This window comes from Phocoena sinus, chromosome 1 (genome assembly GCF_008692025.1).
Source record: "Phocoena sinus isolate mPhoSin1 chromosome 1, mPhoSin1.pri, whole genome shotgun sequence".
NCBI lineage: Eukaryota > Metazoa > Chordata > Mammalia > Artiodactyla > Phocoenidae > Phocoena > Phocoena sinus.
In genome coordinates, this window is record NC_045763.1 from 119,142,935 (window position 1) to 119,164,107 (window position 21,173).

The 21,173-nt window shown below is 37.3% G+C and overlaps 1 protein-coding gene across 1 annotated transcript in view; it reads left to right on the forward strand.

Moving 5' to 3' along the window:
- The window catches only part of ATF6 (activating transcription factor 6), a 218,891-nt gene that overhangs the window by 158,849 nt on the left and 38,869 nt on the right, over positions 1-21,173 (forward strand). The window contains exon 15 of the mRNA XM_032639744.1: positions 11,394-11,478. Within this exon, the coding sequence (XP_032495635.1) occupies positions 11,394-11,478 (85 nt within the window). The remainder of the gene's footprint in view (positions 1-11,393; positions 11,479-21,173) is intronic.

The following is a 21,173-nucleotide window of genomic DNA, read 5'->3' on the forward strand; positions in this document are numbered from 1 at the left end:
CAACAAGAGAAGCAACTGCAATCAGAAGCCCATGCACCACAATAAAGAGTAGCCCCTGCTCGCCGCAACTAAAGAAAAGAAAGCCCGCACACAGCAATGAAGACCCAATGCAGCCAAAAATAAATAAATTTTTTTAAAACTTAAAAAAAGAAAAAAGATTCATCTGTAAGAAGCACGAGTAATTAATGTGGGATGTGGTGTAAGAGAAGGCAACAACAAAAACATTGGAGGGGAATGAGAACTAAGAGATTTTGACAAGGGAAAGTTGCATGTCAAATGCTGCAGAGAAAAATCTAGGGTGAGGACTGGATAAAAGCAAGTGGCTTTGTCAATTAGAATATAATATTTATGAGGCTGGTTACGGTAGAATGGTAGTGACAGAGTCAATTTTCGTTACTTTGGGCATCAAATGGGAAATAAGGAGGTCCATTGATTTATGACTCATTCTATTGTATTTTATCGACCTAAAATAATGCCATGATTAATCTAATTAAAATTAATAATTAGGTCAGACATTAACTGGCAGTATCAAATATGTCAGAAATGAAATTACAGTTCTGTGCTAGTAATGTTTCTTGGTTGTAAACAACAGAAACCTACTGTAACTTAAAGCAGAAACTGCAGACATTAAGCAGAAAAGGAATTTATTGGAAGGCTATTTGTTAGTTCACAGACTCCATGGAAGGCTGGAGAATTCAGCTTGAAATGTGGTGGGAACCAAAGGAGGCCACACAGCAAAGAACACAGCCATTGTCTCAGCTCAAGAAGTTGGGTTAGGACCACCAACCACTTAACAGCCCACAGCTTGCTAGTACTGCTGCCAGTGGCAGACTCTCTTCACAGCCATGAATAATCTGTATCTCTCTGAGTCTTTATTCACTAATGCCCAAGTCTTTGAACTTAAAAGGAGTATGTGATTGGCCAAGCTTAGGTCACATGTCCATGCTCTAGTTGCCGGAGAGCTGGGAGAGAGGCTATGTCTCATTGCTCCAGGCTTCTGTAGTTGGAGATATTTCCCTCACAAAAATGCACTCAGTGGTGATACCAACAAATAGAAAAGCTATTGGAATGCTGGATAGCCAAACCAACAGCTAGTACTATAAAAACTAAGTACAAAATCTTAAAGATTAGGGAAACTAATTTGAAATTCACATGACCAAAATGAAAATTATTTAATAAGCTCAGGAATGTAATCCATGGCTTGCCTTACCAATATTAAATATCAAGAGTATCAAATTAAAAACTTGGCTTTGATCTCTCCTGCTTTGTACCTTATAGTATAGGCCCTTCAATGTCCTCTCTCCCAAATCTCTGGGCCCCTATAACCTACCCTGGGATTCACGATGGCAGCCTGGTCAAACTAAATGGAGGCGACACTACTGAACCTACTAGTAGGAGCACATTTCTGGGGATGAGATTAGTCTCAGCTAGACCTGGATGGATATTAGGCGTAGCTGTGACCCTTTGGAGGGGAAAGAGAAAAATACCACTCTGCAGAAGAGCAAATTGGGTTGAAGCTAGGGGAAAAGTGCTTTGGGCCACAGCAGAAGCTGAGTGGCTGGGCCAGGCCAGGGATTGGGTGGGGTAGGAGACATTATCGGTGGAGGGAAGAAGAGAAAGGCATGTGTTGCACAGATAGTGGCTGCCCAAATTCTTCAAGTAACTAGGCCTGTGACTTTTTTTTTTTTTTTTTGGTACTGGGATTTAACTTGATTTTTAAAGGTGCTTCCCTGCCAGAAGACCATTATGAAGTCTCCCCACAGAGGAAAAGACCCTTTATCTGTGTAATTCAAATAAAACTAGACTTTTTTGCTTGCACTTTTAAAAGACTAATTTTGGCATAGTGACACATCCAAAAGAAATACAAATCCCAAACTTCCAAAACTTGATAAGTAATGTAGCTCTTTAATGGAGTCTACTGAAGCTACTTTAAAGGGAATATTAAACAACAGCAAAATGTCCCCATTGCCCCCCCCACCCCCCACACACAGAGTCACTGCCCCAGTCTCTCTTCTGTCATACAAAGGCCGCAGCTCAAATTATAAAAGTGCTTTCATTCCTAGGCTCAGGAGTTTGGATCAGTTTGTAAGTGCCTGTCACCCTCAGTTTCCTTTATTCAGCAGTGGAACGGTGGCTCTCCACCACGAGGTGGAAAGGAATAAACCCAAACAGCAGTGTCAATGCCCATGCTCATGTTACCTGTTGCACTTCCTCAGGGACTTCTCTGACCTCAAACTTTTGAATCCTTTGTTTAAAAAAGAATTACCAAACACTTCTAATAGTGCTTTCTATGTGCCAAGTCACTATTCCAAGTGCTTTAAAGTATTAACTTGTTTAATCTTTATGAACAATCCATGCAATAGGTATTGTTACTGTCCCCATTTTACTGATTAGAAAACGGAGGCACAGAGAGATTAAGGAACTTGGTTTAGATCCTACAGCTAGAGATTAAGTGGTAGAGGCAGAATTCAAACCCAGGCAGTACAGGTCCAGAGTCCATGCTCATTATCTCTATCTGTGTCATGCTGGCCAGTGCTTGTAAATCAGCATCCTGGAATGGTTTGCATTAGAATCACCAGGGATACTTGTTAAAAATGCAGTATTTTGGCCCACCTCAGACTTACCATGCCAGATTTTTTTTTTTTTTTTTTTTTTTTTAGAGAGTAGAGTACCTGGGTATTTATATTGTAAAGTCCTGCAGGTGATTCTCTGTATCCTTTGTTAAGAACTTCTGTTTCAAAAGGACTTAGTACTGTCACCATGTTCACTTCTGATCCTGGCTTCCTTTGAGCATAAGATTAAATGCTTTCAGAGGGATACCTTATTATTGCAGAACTTAAAATTGATACTATTGTACCATAGTTGTCTTTTTAAACCATTTCTACCTGAAATTTAGTTGAAATCCTTTCTTAGAACAATATTTGACCAATGAAAACAAAATTTTCACTCATTTTCCACAAATGCATTTAAATGCAAAAATTCACTTGGAAACTGAGAACATGCTGTTCCATTTATGACGAGAATGAAGAGAACTGTAATAGGTTCTAGAAAGTATACCCTATGTGATATGAAAAGAGAACTCTGAATTATGGAACAGGTCTATATAGTATCATACCTCCATCCTTAGCAAGGATTGCAGCTGGCAATAAAGCTCAGCTTCTAGTGTGAGCAAGTGTTCAGTCTGGCTATTTTGCTAACCTGAGATCTCAAGAGAAATTTTGTCCACTAAGGTAGATAAATCAGATTATTGCAGATTATGGACTAATATTTTAAGGGCATTAAAAGAAATTTAAAATACATACTTCTTTTTCCCACTTTGTAGTTTGTCTTGTCAAGTCCAATCTTTCCTAAAATGTTCTTTATGGATATTTTACAGTCCTCCCTATTTCTTTGTGTGAAACCAAGATCAGAACTGCTTTGGAAAGAAAAGGATCAAGATCTGTAGTGAAGACTGGGGAAATATCCAGACACTGAGAATCAGGCAAGGAGAGATACCTTTAGAAATATAAATTAAGTAGGACCCCTCTTCCTCTACCTCTAGAAGGTTGTAGAATCACTGATATGAAGGAATCAGCTAGAATAATATCTCCCCGTGTTCCCGTCCCCTGCTTACACACCTAGGGCATTTGAGACTACTCTTGTACAACTTTACCCCATTCCTAGAGCCTCTGCCTAGAACTTTAAAAAATCATTTTTGGGGGGCCTCAACATTTCCCCCATTTTTTCCAACAAAAAGTAAAGTAATTCTCTTTGATATCAATATCTAACTTTTTCCTTGAAGTGTTTCCTAATTAATCACTTTTTTCAGAAAACTTGTTGACTCAGTTTGCTGTAGCCTCAGACCCTTCCTCTGTCCCTTCCCCATGCTTTGCTTTGGTAGCATATCTGTAGGATGCAGTTTAATTCTCAGGAAATTCACTTCCTGCCAGTAGTCCTGAGTAAAGTCAGTTTTTAAAATGAAACATCTTATAAACATTATGTCTGACAAACTCTCATATGGTTAAACTCTATGCATTTAGTGTTTGATCTTTTTCCTTAATAAGACATTTTTCGGATTGCCCCACTCTCGGCACTCAACAAATAATGATTGATAACAAGTTTCAGGAATCCTAATGTATTTTTCCTAAATCACACACGGTCCAACCTTTGAAGAAGCCCTGTATTACAGCTGACAAAGTTTTGAAATTTGATGAGCTCAAATTATTGAATGAAGTAATAGGAAGTATAGAGTCAAAAACTTCCTAGCCCTCTACCTGTCCAAAGCACGTAACCAACATTTTGTCTAAGAGCTTTCTTCAGGGAAAACAATCCTACCCAGGTTTATAAACACTTTCCCTGAAACTCTCATCAAGAGAGAAGAGCGATTTGGAGGCTACTGTCTTATTCTTGGGAAAGTTTACAAGGACTTGTTTTGACCATGAAACTCAAAATTAATTCTGGGTTTGAAAAAGAGGCATATGTAACTGTTAGGTTGAACCTTATTAAATTACTGAGTTTTTTTGATATATAAAAATATGCATTTATGTAAACATTATTTCTCAACTTAATGCAGTTTATAACATTTAAAAATCAGTATTTAATTGCAAATGATTTGTCCTTCATTCCAGCAATACAAAGTGTTGCATTAGTACCACCGAAACCAAAGGAATTGGCGAGTCCAGTACATCTTTTCTCAGTTTTCCATTCCTGTGTCTTGAGTGGAACATAATTGAGATCAAATTGTGGTTCTGTACAGTCTAGGTTTAAAGGAGGTGTCAGTTTTCGATAATAACAAGCCAGGGCGGTGAAAGCTGCCTCAACACCCTGGCAGCCCCCAGGAGGTGTCTGGTGGCTCCCATGGTAGAGGAAACATCAAGGGCATGTGCATGGTCTTTGAAAAGATGTTTGATGGCTTTGTTTTCAGCAGCGTCTCCCAGTAGTGTGGAAGTAGCACGTGCATTGATATAGGATATCTCTTCAGGTTGTACACCTGCATCTTTTATGGCAGCAGCCATACATCTGCACCTGGTGTCATGCGGCCTGCGCAACCGCGGTCCCCTGAAGTTACTGAGATTTGACTCACAAAAATGACAGTTTTGTATGGTTCAGTCATACACTTTTTTGTGTGAATAAAAGGGGAGTTCAAAATCAGTTGGGTGGTTCTGGGGGCTTCCTATAGAGTTTGATATGAGAACCATCTCTTAAACTTGAGTTTGTACTTATTAGGATTTCAAGCTAATTTTTCCTCTGGTGACCTTGCCTGCATTATCAAATTTGAATTTAGTGTCAAAATTTTCCTCTTGTCAGAATGTGAACCTTGGCTCACTCTTGGGCCATCTGCTGTGCACTAATAGTTTTGATGTATTCTGCCTCTGGCTGACGTGTGCTAATGGTACAGATGCAAACTTTACATTTCCTTTTATTGGTCTGTAGTCTTATTGCATACATTAGTGGCACAAATACTGCATTCATATAGCTATTTCTATTAACTGTTTCTACTTTGGGGATGAGTAATGTACTTTGCCTATGTTTTTACTATGATGTGAAGTCCTATATCATAGACATTTTAATAGGCTTTTAAATGATTACACTATACTTAATTTTACTACCTCTAATTTTTTTTTTTGCAATTCTTATTTTCAGGATATGTCCCTATGTGTGTCTGTGTATTTAAATGATTTCAAATTTTCTGATTGCTTTTGCTTTTTAATTGCTTTAAATGAAGGGACACATTTGGTTTCTGATCAACAATTAGTATAACTACTAGAAATTAACATTAGTTCAGAATATTGTGAATCTGATAAATAACTGTGAAAGGCCTACTTTTAATTACTACTTTGACCTTCTTATTTTATTTTATTTTTTTTGTGCGGTACACGGGCCTCTCACTGTTGTGGCCTCTCCCTTTGTGGAGCACAGGCTCCGGAGGCACAGGCTCCACGGCCATGGCTTATGGGCCCAGCCGCTCCGTGGCATGTGGGATCTTCCCGGACCGGGGCACGAACCCATGTCCCCTGCATCAGCAGGCAGCCTCTCAACCACTGTGCCACCAGGGAAGCCCTGACCTTCTTATTTTTAAGATTTGATGTGCTCTTCAATTTGTTTGGCAGTTTGAAAGATACTTGGTAAGATAAATGAGGTAGAGTGATAGAACACAAAAGTTCTGTAGGGTAGGAACATAGATCAGAGAAAATTTAATACAAAGCTATTTTTCAAATGAGGATAGATGCTCTTTTTATTTTTGGTCTGGTTTTAACAGTTTTCTGTGTTGGAAAACCAACCCCATCTATGTAATCCAGTGTATATGGATCAAATATAAAATATTAAGAGGCTATTGTTATTAATGTGGACCTGATTTGCAAAACTTTTTTTTTTAAATAATGTGTTATATCTTCCTAAATTTTATTTATTTATTTTTGGCTGTGTTGGGTCTTCGTTTCTGTGTGAGGGCTTTCTTTAGTTGTGGCAAGCGGAGTCCACTGTTCATTGCGGTGTGCGGGCCTCTCACTATTAGGGCCTCTCTTGTTGCGGAGCACAGGCTTCAGACGCGCAGGCTCAGTAGTTGTGGCTCACGGGCCTAGTTGCTCCGCGGCATGTGGGATCTTCCCAGACCAGGGCTCGAACCCGTGTCCCCTGCATTAGCAGGCAGATTCTCAACCACTGCGCCACCAGGGTAGCCCTGCATAACTGTTTGACATGTTGATCTAAGTGATCTAAGTGAAAACTGCTTAGTGTCAGAAGTGCCACCTGTTGCAGATTGAGTTTCCTTCATTCCTACAGGACATCATTAGATATTAAGGACCTTCTTTTCTATCAAAAGTAAAGGACTCCAGGGACTTCCCTGGTGGCGCAGTGGTTAAGAATCTGCTTGCCAATGCCGAGACACGGGTTCGAGCCCTGGTCCGGAAGATCCTACATGACGCAGAGCAACTAAGCCCATGTGCCACAACTACTGACCCTGCGCTCTAGAGCCCGTGAGCACAACTACTGAGCCCACGTGCCACAACTACTGAAGCCCACGGGCCTAGAGCCTGTGCTTCACAGCAAGAGAAGCCACCGCAATGAGAAGCCCGCACACTGCAACGAAGAGTAGGCCCTGCTTGCCGCAACTAGAGAAAAGCCCGCACGCAGCAATGCAGACCCAACGCAGCCAAAAATAAATAAAAATTTTTAAAAAGCATAAATAAATAAATAACCCCAGCCTTGAGTCAGAGTTTCCTAATATAGGAAAAGCTGTTTTACCTAGTACAGCAGAGACTAGTGGGTAATCTGTTAATTAACAAAATTGGTTAAAGCAGGGGATCATTTTTTTTTAAAGATGTATATTATTTTGTTTCAGTTAATTATATAAATGTGCATTCATTTGCCACGTTTTGAGGTAGGGCCAATTCCTTTTGGGTCCAGATCTCCTAAAGTTCCATGTTGTCTTTCTTGCAATAAACTATACTCACAGTGCTCTCTTTTCACGCTGTATCTTATCAGTTACATAGTAGTTTATTAAATTACACAATTAGTAACAAATGCAATTAGCAAAAGTAGTTTTGGCAAAATACAAAAACTAGTCATGAATGTTCAGTGTGCTAGAGGCATCAGTCAGTAAGTTTTAGAGGGGAGTGGGAAGGGTCATTTAACCTAGTGAGTCAGTTTAAGTTAAGGTCAGTCTCTATTCTACACAGATATGTAGAATCAACATTTGGCAAAACTTAGTAAGACCTCAGTTTTATTGTGTTTTACCATAATAACCTCCAGCTGAGCAAAATGTGATCCTGTTCTTTTGATAAGTTAGTCTCCAGTGCGTTAGCTGTCTTAAAAAGAGAAGAAACAGATAACTTCGGATGCTGTATTATGCCCTAATATTTTGTCTTTTTCTAACGAAGTGCTTGGAAGAGGGGATTGGGAGACCTGTATGAAAATAGTGTATTTTCTCACGCACAATATTGTGTAACATTGGAAAACTGATGCTTCATTCTCATAGTGAAATGTTTTGGTGTTTTCCCACCAGTGTTTTTCTAACTTCCTCTGGGAATAAAAATAACGAAGCTTTGATTATAATATTTGTGCACATAGTTTCCTCCCTGAAGATAACCCTTGGTATCTCAGTCCTATAAAGGCTTTTTAGGAGTCCGTTTGAAGATATCGTAAAGTTAGTAACATAGTTTTGAATGACAGTGACAAAATATATCATATTTATCTCTATGGCAACATCTTTTTTTTCTACTTTTCCTTTTTATTTTTAAGTAGCTTCACCTTTGTTGCAGTTGGATTATATTAACTGACTTAATAGGAAAGAAAGTTTTGTTCAGATTCATCTAATTGTACCTGTATTTTTCCAGGATTGAATTTCCTATACAGGTTCTTTAATAAATAAGTAATGGGGGGGGTAATATTAAGAATAACAATATCAGATAATATCAGATAACAAATGTGGGTTTTTGAATGCTGTCAAAAAAAGAGTAAAGCTTTCTCTGATTACTTGAACCCTTATTGAGATTTCTCTTGAGTAAATACCATTAGCATTATTTCACAAATTTATAATATAACAAGTAATCAGGGTTGTGTTTAGCTACGAGTGATAGAAAATCCAAAATAATAGTGGCTTGGACAAATTAGAATTTTGCTTCTCTCTCATGTGAAGTTCTGGAGATCTTACGGTTGCTCCTTGATCGTCAGGATCACTAGCTCCTTTATCTTATTGGTCCATAAATCTCAGATTGCAGTTTCCATCTCATAGTCCAAGATGGCTACTCCAGTTCTAGCAGTCACACCTGCATTCTAGCTAGCAGGGAAGAGAAAAGGGAAGGAGGAAGGTTGCCTTCCACCATCACCACCTTGACAAAGTTTCGTGCACCCTTTCTCCTTAAGTCCATTGACCAGAACTTGAATATATGGCTTCATTTGGTTGCAAAGGAATATAGTCCTTTTTCTGAGTGGCTTTGTGCCCAACTAAATGCCATTAGGAATGGAAGGTCCTATTTCTATTCTAATGTTATAGAAGGGAAAGCAGATATTGAGCACAAATGACTGTTCCTGCCACAATTAACATTCTTTCCCTAACAAAATAAAAGCTTGAATTTATGTTCTTTAAAAGAAACTATCGTCTGTAGCACGATGCTGAGTACGTGGCAGGTCACTATGCTCAGTAAATTTTTTTTAATGAATGGTACGAAGTCAATAAATACTTGTTGACTGGCTCCTTTTCTCTGGAGATGTCACTGTTAGGATTAGTGAAATGCCATAAAAAGTGAAATGAACATAGTTGGAGAGAAAAAATGATTGATGATTCATTGTTATGGCAAGAAACGTTTAACTTGAGGAAGAGAAAGTAAATGTTAAATGAAACAACAACTACGCTGTCCCAGGCATGTGTGTGTACAAATTATTTTTTAATATAAAATAAGCACAATTAGAGTTTGTAGTATACCAGCTTTGATTCCCTGCCGTTCTAACCTGTAGGCCTCTTGGTAAACAAGCACTTTAAATTATAGGTTTTCCTCCCATTTTGCAAACCTTTAATAATTAGAGGTAAGGCAGGTTAACTGTAATAGTTTTTATGCATTCAAGATGTGATTCTTCTTTTTCACAAATAATAATGTGATTTTTGGTTTTCTGCTGCAAAAGTAACTGCTTTGTTTGAAATTTAATGAAGAAAGTAGGAGGCATTATGTTTGGAAAATCGTAAGATCTTAGCAGGAAACTCAGCTTTAAGTCTGAGCCTGACCTTAACCCATGACCAATGGAATCTAAGTGTGTTTATTTTTACAGTAGCCTTAATTTGGGGCTTGTAAGTTTGTTGGTTTGTTTTCTCATTCAGTTTTGGGGATCCTGAAGCAGTATTTTAATTATAGGAGTTTAGCTATTTATAATTTTCATGGCATGAAGATCAGCATGTTTTGTTTTGTCTTGGCTATCATGTTATCTTACTCTCAGAAACGCGTGATCTTTGTGTCTAACAATGCACTTAAAAAGAAACCTCTCATGCTGCAAGGCTGGAATTCTAAAAGAACAATTTCACTCATCTTTTCCCCTCTTTTTAAAACAACATGTATGTTCTCTTGGAGATGTTGCCTTGAATTAGACAAAGCACAAGCAGTTACTGCAAATGTTTTCTGTACAGCTCTGTTCATGTACATTAATTTCAATTTGTTTTTCACAGATTTTTTTCTTAGCTTTGTCGATACTTATATTTCATAATCACATTGACTTTGAATTAAGTTGCATTGAATTTTTATCACTCTCAGCTATGTCAAATCCTACTTTTTGATGAGTCCTTCCACATAGCAAGTTTGTTGAATGAATGATAAGCAAACAGGAAAAGAAAGCAAGAGGGGTTAGACTGTGTGTCAGCTTTATCTCAGTTTAATCATGCTCCCTTAAATGGAAACATTTATATATATATACTTTTTTCTTTTTTTCCTTTTTGCTGTGACAATTCCCACGTTTTTGCTAGGAAAAAGAGGAGTTATTGAAAACAGTAGTTAATATCAAAGTCGTTAAGTCATTTATAATCAGCGTTGGAATACCTACAGATGTGTTTATCTTTTCCAAAACACTCATACTACCCTGTTTTTGATGCCAAACTCTTCTTGGCTCATTCTTATTGCAGTATTTGTGTGGTTGGAAACTAGAAACCTCAGATGCCCTGGGTCATTTATAGATGATCAAAGGTTGGCAATATTACATTTAGAATTATATAGTTATGCTAGACATGCATAATTTTTTTAACCCTTCCACTACGCTGGATAATTTTTAAGGGCGAGAACTACGTATCTTCTTCAGTATATACCTGTTGCTTACCAAAAGAAAAGTCTAACACTGGCTGCTTCAAAGGAGGAAGAGGAGGCTAAGCAGGCAAGGCTCTCGGCCTTGGCCTTGCTTCAGTGAGAATCTCTTTTATGTATCAGTAATTTGGGATCAGAATTCTTTTTTGGGGTGAGGGGAACGTTCCTCTTCTTTAAAAAAGAAGTTTGAAAATGACTCTATTAGATAACTTCTGTGTCTTGTGACATTATCTAGTGTAACCTCCTCATTTTACAGGACTGGAAACCATACAGATCATACAGCTACTCAGCGGCAGAGCTAGAATTAAAATCCCTCTGTTCTGACTGCTTGACCAATACTCTTTATAGTATACTGCAGCATATATGTTATCAGAACCTAGGAATATTCTAAGAATACTATTGATACGTAGTACCTGGTAATGATAGTCATTCAGTAATTCATAATGTTTATTGCGTTATGAATGAATGAATCGTAAAATGGTTTGTAGTTAATTACCCCCAAAGCCAGGTTCAAATAAAAACTGTCATTTTTTTATGATTGCGATGAAATGTTGGCATCCTAAGAACTCTGAATTTGACTTGTTATAGGACTAAGCCAATTATTATGAGTAACAACTTGTTCTTTGTTAATCTTAGGATCACCTGCTGCTACCAGCTACCACCCATAACAAGACTACAAGACCAAAGATGTCAATTGTATTACCAGCAATAAACATAAATGGTAAGTTGGAATTTTGGTTTATGAACGACATGCAATTGCTTTGTTTAACCTAGATTCTCTGGATTAACTAAAAGACACAAAATGTTCAGTTGGTTAGTTATATGTCCATGCATTAATTCTGAAACATTTTCCCACTGTTTTCACAAAATATTATTTTTAAATTCTTGTGCTCTTTTAAAAAGTAAAGGATTTAATTTAAAGTTGCTTTTTAAATTACTATATTTTTAAAAGAAAAAAAATCATTCTCTTTTATTTACAAAATTGGAACAGTTAACATCTTTACTGATCTATACACTTGTTGTCTGGGGCCTTTCTGGTAATACATGATGTATAAGAAGTCCCTGCTGTGTTCTGAGAGTGAATTTGTAAGTTAGGTTGTTGGAACTCAGTTTCCTATATCACATAAATGGTGATATGATTCCCAGACCAAACCTAAGAAGCCTATTTATATTTAATCCGTAATACTGATGAATTTGATATTGATAGTATTACCATTGCATTTTGTTCCCCCACTAGTTCTGGGTATTGGATAAAATACAAATAATACCGTTAATACTTTGAGAGTATCCAGAGATGTTAAGGCATAGCGTACTTGCTTAGAGTCTAGGAGGAAAAATAAGGCACAGAAATCACTGTATCCCAAAGAGAACGTCCCATAAGGAATAAAGAAAGTACTAAAGAAATTTAGTAAAGAAGAGATTACTTCCAGCTGGGTTCTTCATGGAAAAGAGAACTCTCACTCCCAATACCAGCTGTGTGTCGTAAATGAGCACAGTGTATATTGTTGGCTGATTACTTCCTCTGACACGTCATATTAGGCTCTAATGAAACTAGGAGAATTGGCTATCCTTCTCAAGTCCATTTATCTGGTGTAATAGAACTACTGGTAAATTTTCTGTCTAGTAATGGGAACCTTATAGTTTAATGAGTAAGACGAAAATGAAAAGCCCTTTAACCTGCAGTTGAACCAATCCACATTCTGATTGATGATCATGATTAAGCCACCAAATACAGTTATAAAACAAAACACTGGGATTCTAGATAAACTCCGGTAAAATGTAGTCTTAGAGAAAAAGTATTAGATATTCATTGTACATATTAAGACCATAGAGGACTATAGAATTTCAGTTAGCTGTATATAGACAGCTTATTAGAAATGCTTAGGAGGCAACGTTACAGACACAAAATAAAACTTCTTTTTTTGTTAAAGCATAAAAGAATTATGACATTTTCTTAGTCTTACAAAGACAACAAATTTGTTAAAGAAACAAACTATAACATTGAGACGAACTTGTCTTCCTTCAATAAAGGCATACCCCTGAAGCTTTCATGGAGCAATCATATTACAACTTCAAGTGGAACAGTATATTTCAAAGTGTACTATATTACACTCCAAAGAATATACTTAGGGAATATTATTAATCTTATTCCATAGGTACCTAGGTTTCTCTGCTTGAACCGTAATAGATTTAACTTCTGGTCAGCTTATGCTCAGAAAGGCTATTGTCTAAGCTTCAACAAGGCAGAATTCACTTAACTTTGTTGTTCTGATCTCAGATTCTTATAAAATAAAACCAGGCATTCTCTTGCATAACACTGAACTATCCGTTTGTATTAAGCCAAGAACAATAAGATGCTGTTTGATTCTGATTTTCTTGGCCAGGGGACTAATTTTTGAAAATGAGCCTTTTCATGGATTTGAAAAATACAATAATTAAAGGATCATTTCCTTGTTAATCTTGTTTGGGTTTCTTTGTAAATAAGTTTTGTTTTCCTTTTTAGGATATAGTATACTGTTAGAAAATTTAAGATTCAAATTCAGGAAATACTGATTGAGTATATACCATGTGTTCAGTCCTGTGCTGCATCCTCAGCCTCTTTTCTGAACCATCTCTTCACCTTCTTGCTCTAACAGGGGCTACTTCTCAAAGTAGAGCTTGATTTTTCCTCCCCACCTCATATACCTCTGAGCCTGCAGATGGGGTGGGTCGTATCTTTGCTCCCCAATACAACTTCCAAATGACCTCTCCTTTTTTCTTCGGTCTCCCTAACATCTTTCAAGTTTATAACACTCCTCCTACCCTTCTTTGTTGCTGTCTTCTATCCCACCTTCACTGATGACTCTCCACCACTGCTTTTGTCAGCTCTTTGTAAAACTTCAGCATCCACACAGAGGACTCATCCAGCACTCTGGCCTCTTTAGATCCAGTCATCTTTTATTTCTGCACTACCTCAGCCTCCCATCCACACGATCATACTCTAGACTGTATCATCATCCGTAATGGCACTCCATTTGTAATCTCCTCTTCAGGCATCTCCCTCTGACTCTTACTTACTCTCCTACTGTAATACCCACACTCCAGCTGGGTATCTCTGACCTCACAGATCTCCAGCCCTCTGACCCTACCACTTTTTCTGTGTCCATTACATCCATCATGGCCATACACCCCTCCTTACCCAGCCTACATTCCATGTCCCATACTATCACCACTCTCTTGCAAACTACCCTCCTGGCTCCTCTTTTCTTAGGTCCCACTTGCCTGTAAAAATCCCACCCTAGTTAAACCCAGTTATCCTCTTTATGCCTGCTCTCAAGCAGCTGACAATTGCTACAAAATATCATCCAGTCAGGACAAGTAGATTCACTTCAAATTTATGACCGTGAATTCCAAAGGGGCATTCAATACTGCATGTCAGGAATAAAGACGCAGACGTAGAGAATGGACTTGAGGACACGGGGAGGGGGAAGGGTAAGCTGGGACGAAGTGAGAGAAGTAGCACGGACATATATACACTATCAAATGTAAAGTAGATAGCTAGTGGGACGCAGCTGCATAGCACAGGGAGATCAGCTCGGTGCTTTGTGACCACCTAGAGGGGTGGCATAGGGAGGATGGGAGGGAGATGCAAGAGGGAGGAGATATGGGAACATATGTATAACTGATTCACTTTGTTATAAAGCAGAAACTAACACACCATTGTAAAGCAATTATACTCGATAAAGATGCTAAAAAAAAAACAACCGCTTGTCATTGCTAGTAAATTCACTTGCCTTCCATCTGAAACAAGAATTTCTCACCTTCTCTTCTCAAATATCCAACATCCCCTCTCCTCACCCCCTCAGCTGATGAACTCACCCAAATGCTACATTGAGAAAATAGATGTAATTGTATAAGAGCTGCTTTATCTTTCTGCTCCCAGCTGCATCTACACCCACAAACTCTGCCTTCCTTCTTATTGCACTGGGAGAAAAGTATCTTCCATGGAGTTCTAAATCCCAACTTTGCTACTTATTGGATAAGTATAGTTGGGCAAGTTAATTAACTTTTCTGTACTTGGCTTCCTGTAAAAGGAGATATTACTAATACCTTCCTCTTAGATTTGTGTGCGAATTAAATGAGCAAAAATGCTTTAAATAGTGCCTAGCTGTTAGGTTAGTCACTGTTACCACCTTTGTCATTGTCATCATCATCACCCTTATCTAAGGTGACTCCTTCCTTTTGGATTGTGCATTCCAGTCCTTCTCACAGTTTCAAAGACTTTGCTCCCGCATTTTTAGTCTTTCTATCCTGAATGATCAGTTTCTTCGCTACTGGATCATCCCCATCAACCTACAAAATGTCTTAGTATTCCTTTTGGTGTAGGGAGACTCTCTTAACTCCACGTTCTGTTTCTCTGCTACCCTTCATAGCAAAGCTCTTGAAAGAGTTACCTGCACTCGTTGCCTCCATTTGCTTATCTCCCATTCTCTCCTCTGCCCACTCTTACCTAGCTTTTGCCCCTACTGAAATGCTCTTGCAAAAGGGCCACCAATGACCAGTATCTTGCCAAAGCCAAAGGTCATGTCTTCATTCTCATCTTACCTGACCTCTTAACAGTATTTGACACGGTTGACTATTCCCTCTTTTTTTCAGTCCTCCAATTTTTATTTTTAAAAACTTCAAATCTACAGAAAAGTTGAAAGATGAGTACAGTGAGTATATGGAGAACCTTTACCGAGATTTCACCAATCGTTGACGTTTTTCCGCATTTGCTTCATTTTTATCTATTTATCTGTTTACAGTCACATGTGTTTTTTTCTGAACCATTTGAGTTAGTTGCAGACATTTTAACACTTCACCCGTAAATACTTGAATATGCATCTCCTAAAAAAAGGATGTTCTCCTATGTAAGCACAATAAAATGACCACACCAAAGTTTAACACTGATACAATAGAGTTTAATATAGTATCCGTATTCAAATTTCCACATTTGTCCCCAAATATTCTCTATAGCTTTTGGGGGGAGGGATTCAGAATCCAGTCCAAGGTCATACATGGCATCTACTTGTCACACCTCTTTAGTCTCCTTTCATCCAGAACAGCTCTTCTGCCCTTTTTAGAATTGTTTTGCATGACATATACATTTTTTTAGAAATCAGATTTATTGAGGTATAATGTACACACAATAAAAATCACCAATTTTATGTGTACAGTTTAATGAGTTTTGACAAATGGAAACAGTTGTGAAACCACCACTTCAATCATGATATCAACATTTTCACTACTTCAGAAAGTTCCTTTGTGCCCCTTCACAGTGTCACCTCAAGTTCATTTTTGATATTCCCTCTTTTGAAACACTTTATTTTGTAGGCTTTTATGATACCACAGCTTGTCTAGTTTTCCTCCTGTATCTCCTTCTCGGTCAGCTTAGCCAGCTCCTCCTCCTCTGTGAGGACAGGAATGTTGTTTCTTATGTCTGCACTTATGACCATAACCTCAGCACCTAGAGCAGTGTCTGGCACAGGAAACACTGCAGGATGTTCACCTCTGTTCCTTTATGTAATGCTCAGCTGCCAGCTAAGTATTATCTTCATTTTATAGATGAAGATGTTAAAGCTTATGGAAGTAAGTCATACCATTTATTCAACCACTACATAATGGAGAGCCAGGATCTAAATACATTGTATAAAATATATTTTGATCAATCATTATACTGTTAATGAAATGAATATTAAAGACGAATGTGCAAACATTAAAAATATTTGGACTCCAGAATTCCAGATAGACTTTTATACCAATTTGTCCCTGTGGTATAAAGGTTAAGCACATTTATTGAGAGCAGTATAATTCAATGTAATATGATGTTTTGGATTTGATAGGCACGTTTGTTGAATGACAGAATAAGCGAGGTAAATGTTATTTGGTCATTACTTTGTGGTCACTTGAAAGACTTTACTATTTTAACTCTTTGATTAAAAACAGTTGGCAAGCACAGTTTAGTCTAGTCTTTTCAAATATAAAATAATTAAAATATGTACTAGGTTACCTTTCTGCCACATTATTTTAAAAATTTGGAATTCACAGTAAAGAGTGAATTGAAATTATTAACCTCCTTTTAACAATTGTTCTACAAAGGAAAACACATGTGAAAAACTGAACTGTAGAACTGTCCAAGATTCAGAGATAGATTCCTTTGACTTATTAGGCGATGAATTTGACAAGCTGTAATATAATTATATCATTTATAATCTGAAGAGTATAAGTTACATGGGCTCAAAAACGTTTGAGCATCTGTTTATTTGAGCAAAGTCATCGTGAGGATATCCCTAGTATCAAAGTTTTTCATCCTGAGTAATATGAGGACTTGAGGAAGTTGAATAAAATATATTTTCTGCCATTTCTGAATTCAAAAGTTACGTGTAACTTGGAAAGAAAAAATGAGTTGTGGGTTTGATCCCTCTCTCTGACTTAAAGTGGAGCCTGCAGAATTTTGGAGAGGGTGTAGAGGACATAAAGTCAGATTTTATTGAGCAACTAGATTTTGTAGTATCCTGGATAGGATATTTGGGAAGAGGAATCTGATTTTCCAATTTTAGCAAAGTAAATTAGATTGCTGGCCTTAAACTATAATGTATAATGATACTACTTTGTGGTTTTGAGCTGTGGAAAAAAGTCTATGTAAAGAAATAGCTAAAGAGAGTAGGATATGGGTGTGAAATTAATGCCATTTAGAAAATACTAGTCACACCATTCTGTGTTCTCCATGCCATATTTAATTTTTGTAGTTTATTACTCTTCATTTTGAATTATCTTTATTATTTAATTTCCTTTGTCTCATAAGAGAGTTGAAAACAGGTTACTGAAGCTGTAAGAAAGAAAGTCTTTCTTTGAGGAAGTCTTCACACTGAAGATTATTGAAGTAAAATGAAATTCTAGGTATACTTTAAAAAAGCTTTTAAAAAATGATTGCAGATGGATGGCAGAGCAGTTGGTGATGAATTAAAAGCTATTACTATTTTTTTGAAAAGGATTCTGGAAGGTCTCCTTGTAGATACCGTAAGTTGACATTTCCTGCTTTTAAATTATTTCCACTCATAGTAAATCTGCTCATTTCCTTTCTTTCACTCTTTTTTATTTTTTTTTGATTCTCTTTATAAAAATTAATTAATTAATTTACGGTTACGTTGGGTCTTTGTTGCTGCGCGCGGGCTTTCTCTAGTTGTGGTGAGCGGGGGCTACTCTTCATTGAGATGCGTGGGCTCCTCATTGTGGTGGCTTTTCTTGTTGCAGGGCACGGGCTCTAGGCACGCAGGCTTCAGTAGTTGTGGCACGTGGGCTCAGTAATTGTGGCACGTGGGCTCTAGAGCACAGGCTCAGTAGTGGCGCACGGACTTAGTTGCTCCGCGGCATGTGGGATCTTCCCGGACCAGGGCTCGAACCTGTGTCCCCTGCATTGGCAGGTGGATTCTTAACCACTGTGCCACCAGGGGTATCCCCACCTTTCTTTCACTCTTGATAAGTAATTCAACAAAATAGAACATAGAAGAAAGAAGAATTTTTTTAATGGTAGCTACTTGGTAGACATCTTTTATCAGGGAATGAACACAGCTATTAACAGATACGTTTCACAGTTTGACCAGTGCTTTTGTTGATTTGGTTTTACTGTTCTCCTTCCCTCTGTATGCCATGTAGCTAAGTTAATGTTGTAGGTGAGTAATAAAATAAAACTGCAACTCTACTTCTACCCTATCGTTATTAAGGGTCCAAGTAGGTGAAGTTATGACTACAAGGCTAAACTGTAATTATATTTAATCTCAAAATAATTTCCATGTAAAGAAAATCTAGGAGACGTCACTAACAATGAAACATCTTTTTAGTTGGAGAGGGTATAACAGAAGGGCAGGAAGCAAACCAACCAAATAAATGGATTGGTTTTAATAATGAGACTGTTGATACAACTGCTTTTGATAATCACTTTCATAGAAGTGCTATCCGAAAGAAAGTATATTTGGAAACTGTCCTATTTTAGACTTGTTCTGCTCAAGCAGGCTGGTTGCCCAAGAGAGTTGTGCCTGAAAGTTGTGCCTTTCCTTCTTATATATTCATTTCTCCTTAAAGGCCTACAGGCTATTTAGTTTTTTAGATATATTTACAATTTTGCATTTTCACTGCAGTTCATTCCATTTCAGTGTCATGTAATTGTATCTAATTGAGTAAATGGAGTCGTCTCTTGAAACCATGTTTCAATTTTTTTAAAATGCATTATCAAATTGTTCTCTCACTTTTGACTCACTATTAAAACCACTAGTAAAATTCCCATACTGAGAATTTCTACTAAGGAAGGGAGAAAAATCTCACTACTCACCTGAAAAAGAAAGTTTTTTCCCTCAAAATATATACAGAGATCTGTTAATTATATATTATATAGTAATAACTGACAAGTAAAATGATGAACATTAAATAACATTTACTATACTATGATAAGCAATACCTTTGTAAAGACCTAACTTTACCTTTTGAGCCACAGATTGAGTTGGCAGTTTTCTAGTGAGAAGACAGTCACCTAAGGTAGACAGAGTATAACTCCAGTTGTCTTTAGAATTTGGGTAAAATTTGGCTCAATTCCTTAGGTCCCTTTTTAGCTCATAGCATCCACTGATGCTAAGTTACCAAGTGGATCTAGACCAACAGTGATGACTTAGATCAGTTCTAAACCATAAACAATATGCTGATTGATTTTTTAAAAGAGAGATCAATTAGGTACTGGGTGGTTATAAATCTCAATGCCTATGGTATAGGATCAACAATTAGAGGAATATGATAGATGGTAAAATCTTGGTGACTAACATAATTTGGTACCTTTTTTCTAGCAGGTTTTATGTCTGTAAATTTCTAGCAGACTTTGTGTCTCATTGGATATAAACTGTGTCACATTCTTATGCCTAGCTTCAAGGGAGGCTCAGAAATGTAATGTTTTAACTAGGCACATTGTGATCTGAAAAATATGTGGACTTCGCTTAGTATGGACATAATGGATATTGTGGACAAACTAGCATCTGCTGCTTGCTGCAGCACTCCATCATGTGCTGTGTTGGGATTGAGCAAGGTGTCTAGGAGGATACAGTAAAGAGAGGATTCATGTTGAGGAGAGATGAGGAATAAGTGTTTATTACATGGGATACAGTTATATGATTTAGGTCATGAATGAGTTAAGGAAGTGACTTTAAGCTATCGAATTTTAAGAAAACACTATAAAAGCTCTATTAAGAGACTGTTGATCTGGCTGAGGTCTGTAAATAGAAAAAAAAAAATAAGAGGGAAGCTGAGCTAGGAAGAAGGGGAGGGTAAATTGAAGCTTCAGAGAAGATGAGCTAGGAGACATTGCAGCAATCTTGGGGTGAGGTCATTAAAGGCCTGGAATGGAAAGAAAAGAAAATGTCCAAAGAAATGTAAAGGAAAAATCTACAGTGCTTGGCAACTGAAGGAGAGAGAAGTAAAAGCTGATTCCATGATCTTGAAATAGCTGTCCTATTGCTGTTTCTTGCCACCCTCATTTCCTCCGGTTGGCTTTATTTCCCTTTTACTTCTTGAAGTCATCAGGGTATCTGTTTTTAACTCCTTCCAAACCATTAGGTTATTCCTACTTAGTATAGCCTCTTCTGAACCCTCTTCTACAAAGTAAATCTGAAAATAGATTTTTTAAATAGAAGAAAACTGTGATTAATGGTATATCTGCCTTTATGTACTTGGAATACTTATCACTTTGTGAAAAATGATTATTATTTTGATGATTTATTGGCAGTTGTACAGGTAATTTTTTTCCACGAGTAGTTTGTCTTTTTTGTATGTAATTTACTAATCAACGATTTAATCTATTGGAGCTTTCACAAGACTTCAGAGGTTTAAATTAGACCAGTTTGCACTGCATCTTCTAGGATATTAGGACTTCCTTGACCCAAAGGAGCTTATTGCCAAGCCCACTGTACCTAACTGACCTTCAGAGTCCTGTTAGCTTCAGTGAGATCACTTTCACTCTTTCTCCCTTGTGACAAAAATCTGTTTCTACTCAAACAGATGGTTTAGCTTTCAACTAATAAAAACTACAGATCAGCATCTATTTAGCCAAAAAAATTGGTTTGAACCTCCTACTGACTGTCCAAAATCTGAAATATTTCTTATTTATACATATTGAACTCAGAATGGATTTATCTTTATACTGGAAAATTAAGAACCTTGTAAGTGTGTCAGAAGATTGAGCCATTTCACATAATCTCAAGTTTCTGTTTTTCAGAAGACCTGCTTAACAAGCACAGGTTCAACTCCTCTGTGTGTTCTCTTTTGCAAGGATACCAATTGGAAACACTAGGTATCATAACTTTCTATGGAGTGTTGCACTGTTCTTTTAGCATTTGCATGGTAAATTCTTTGATATTT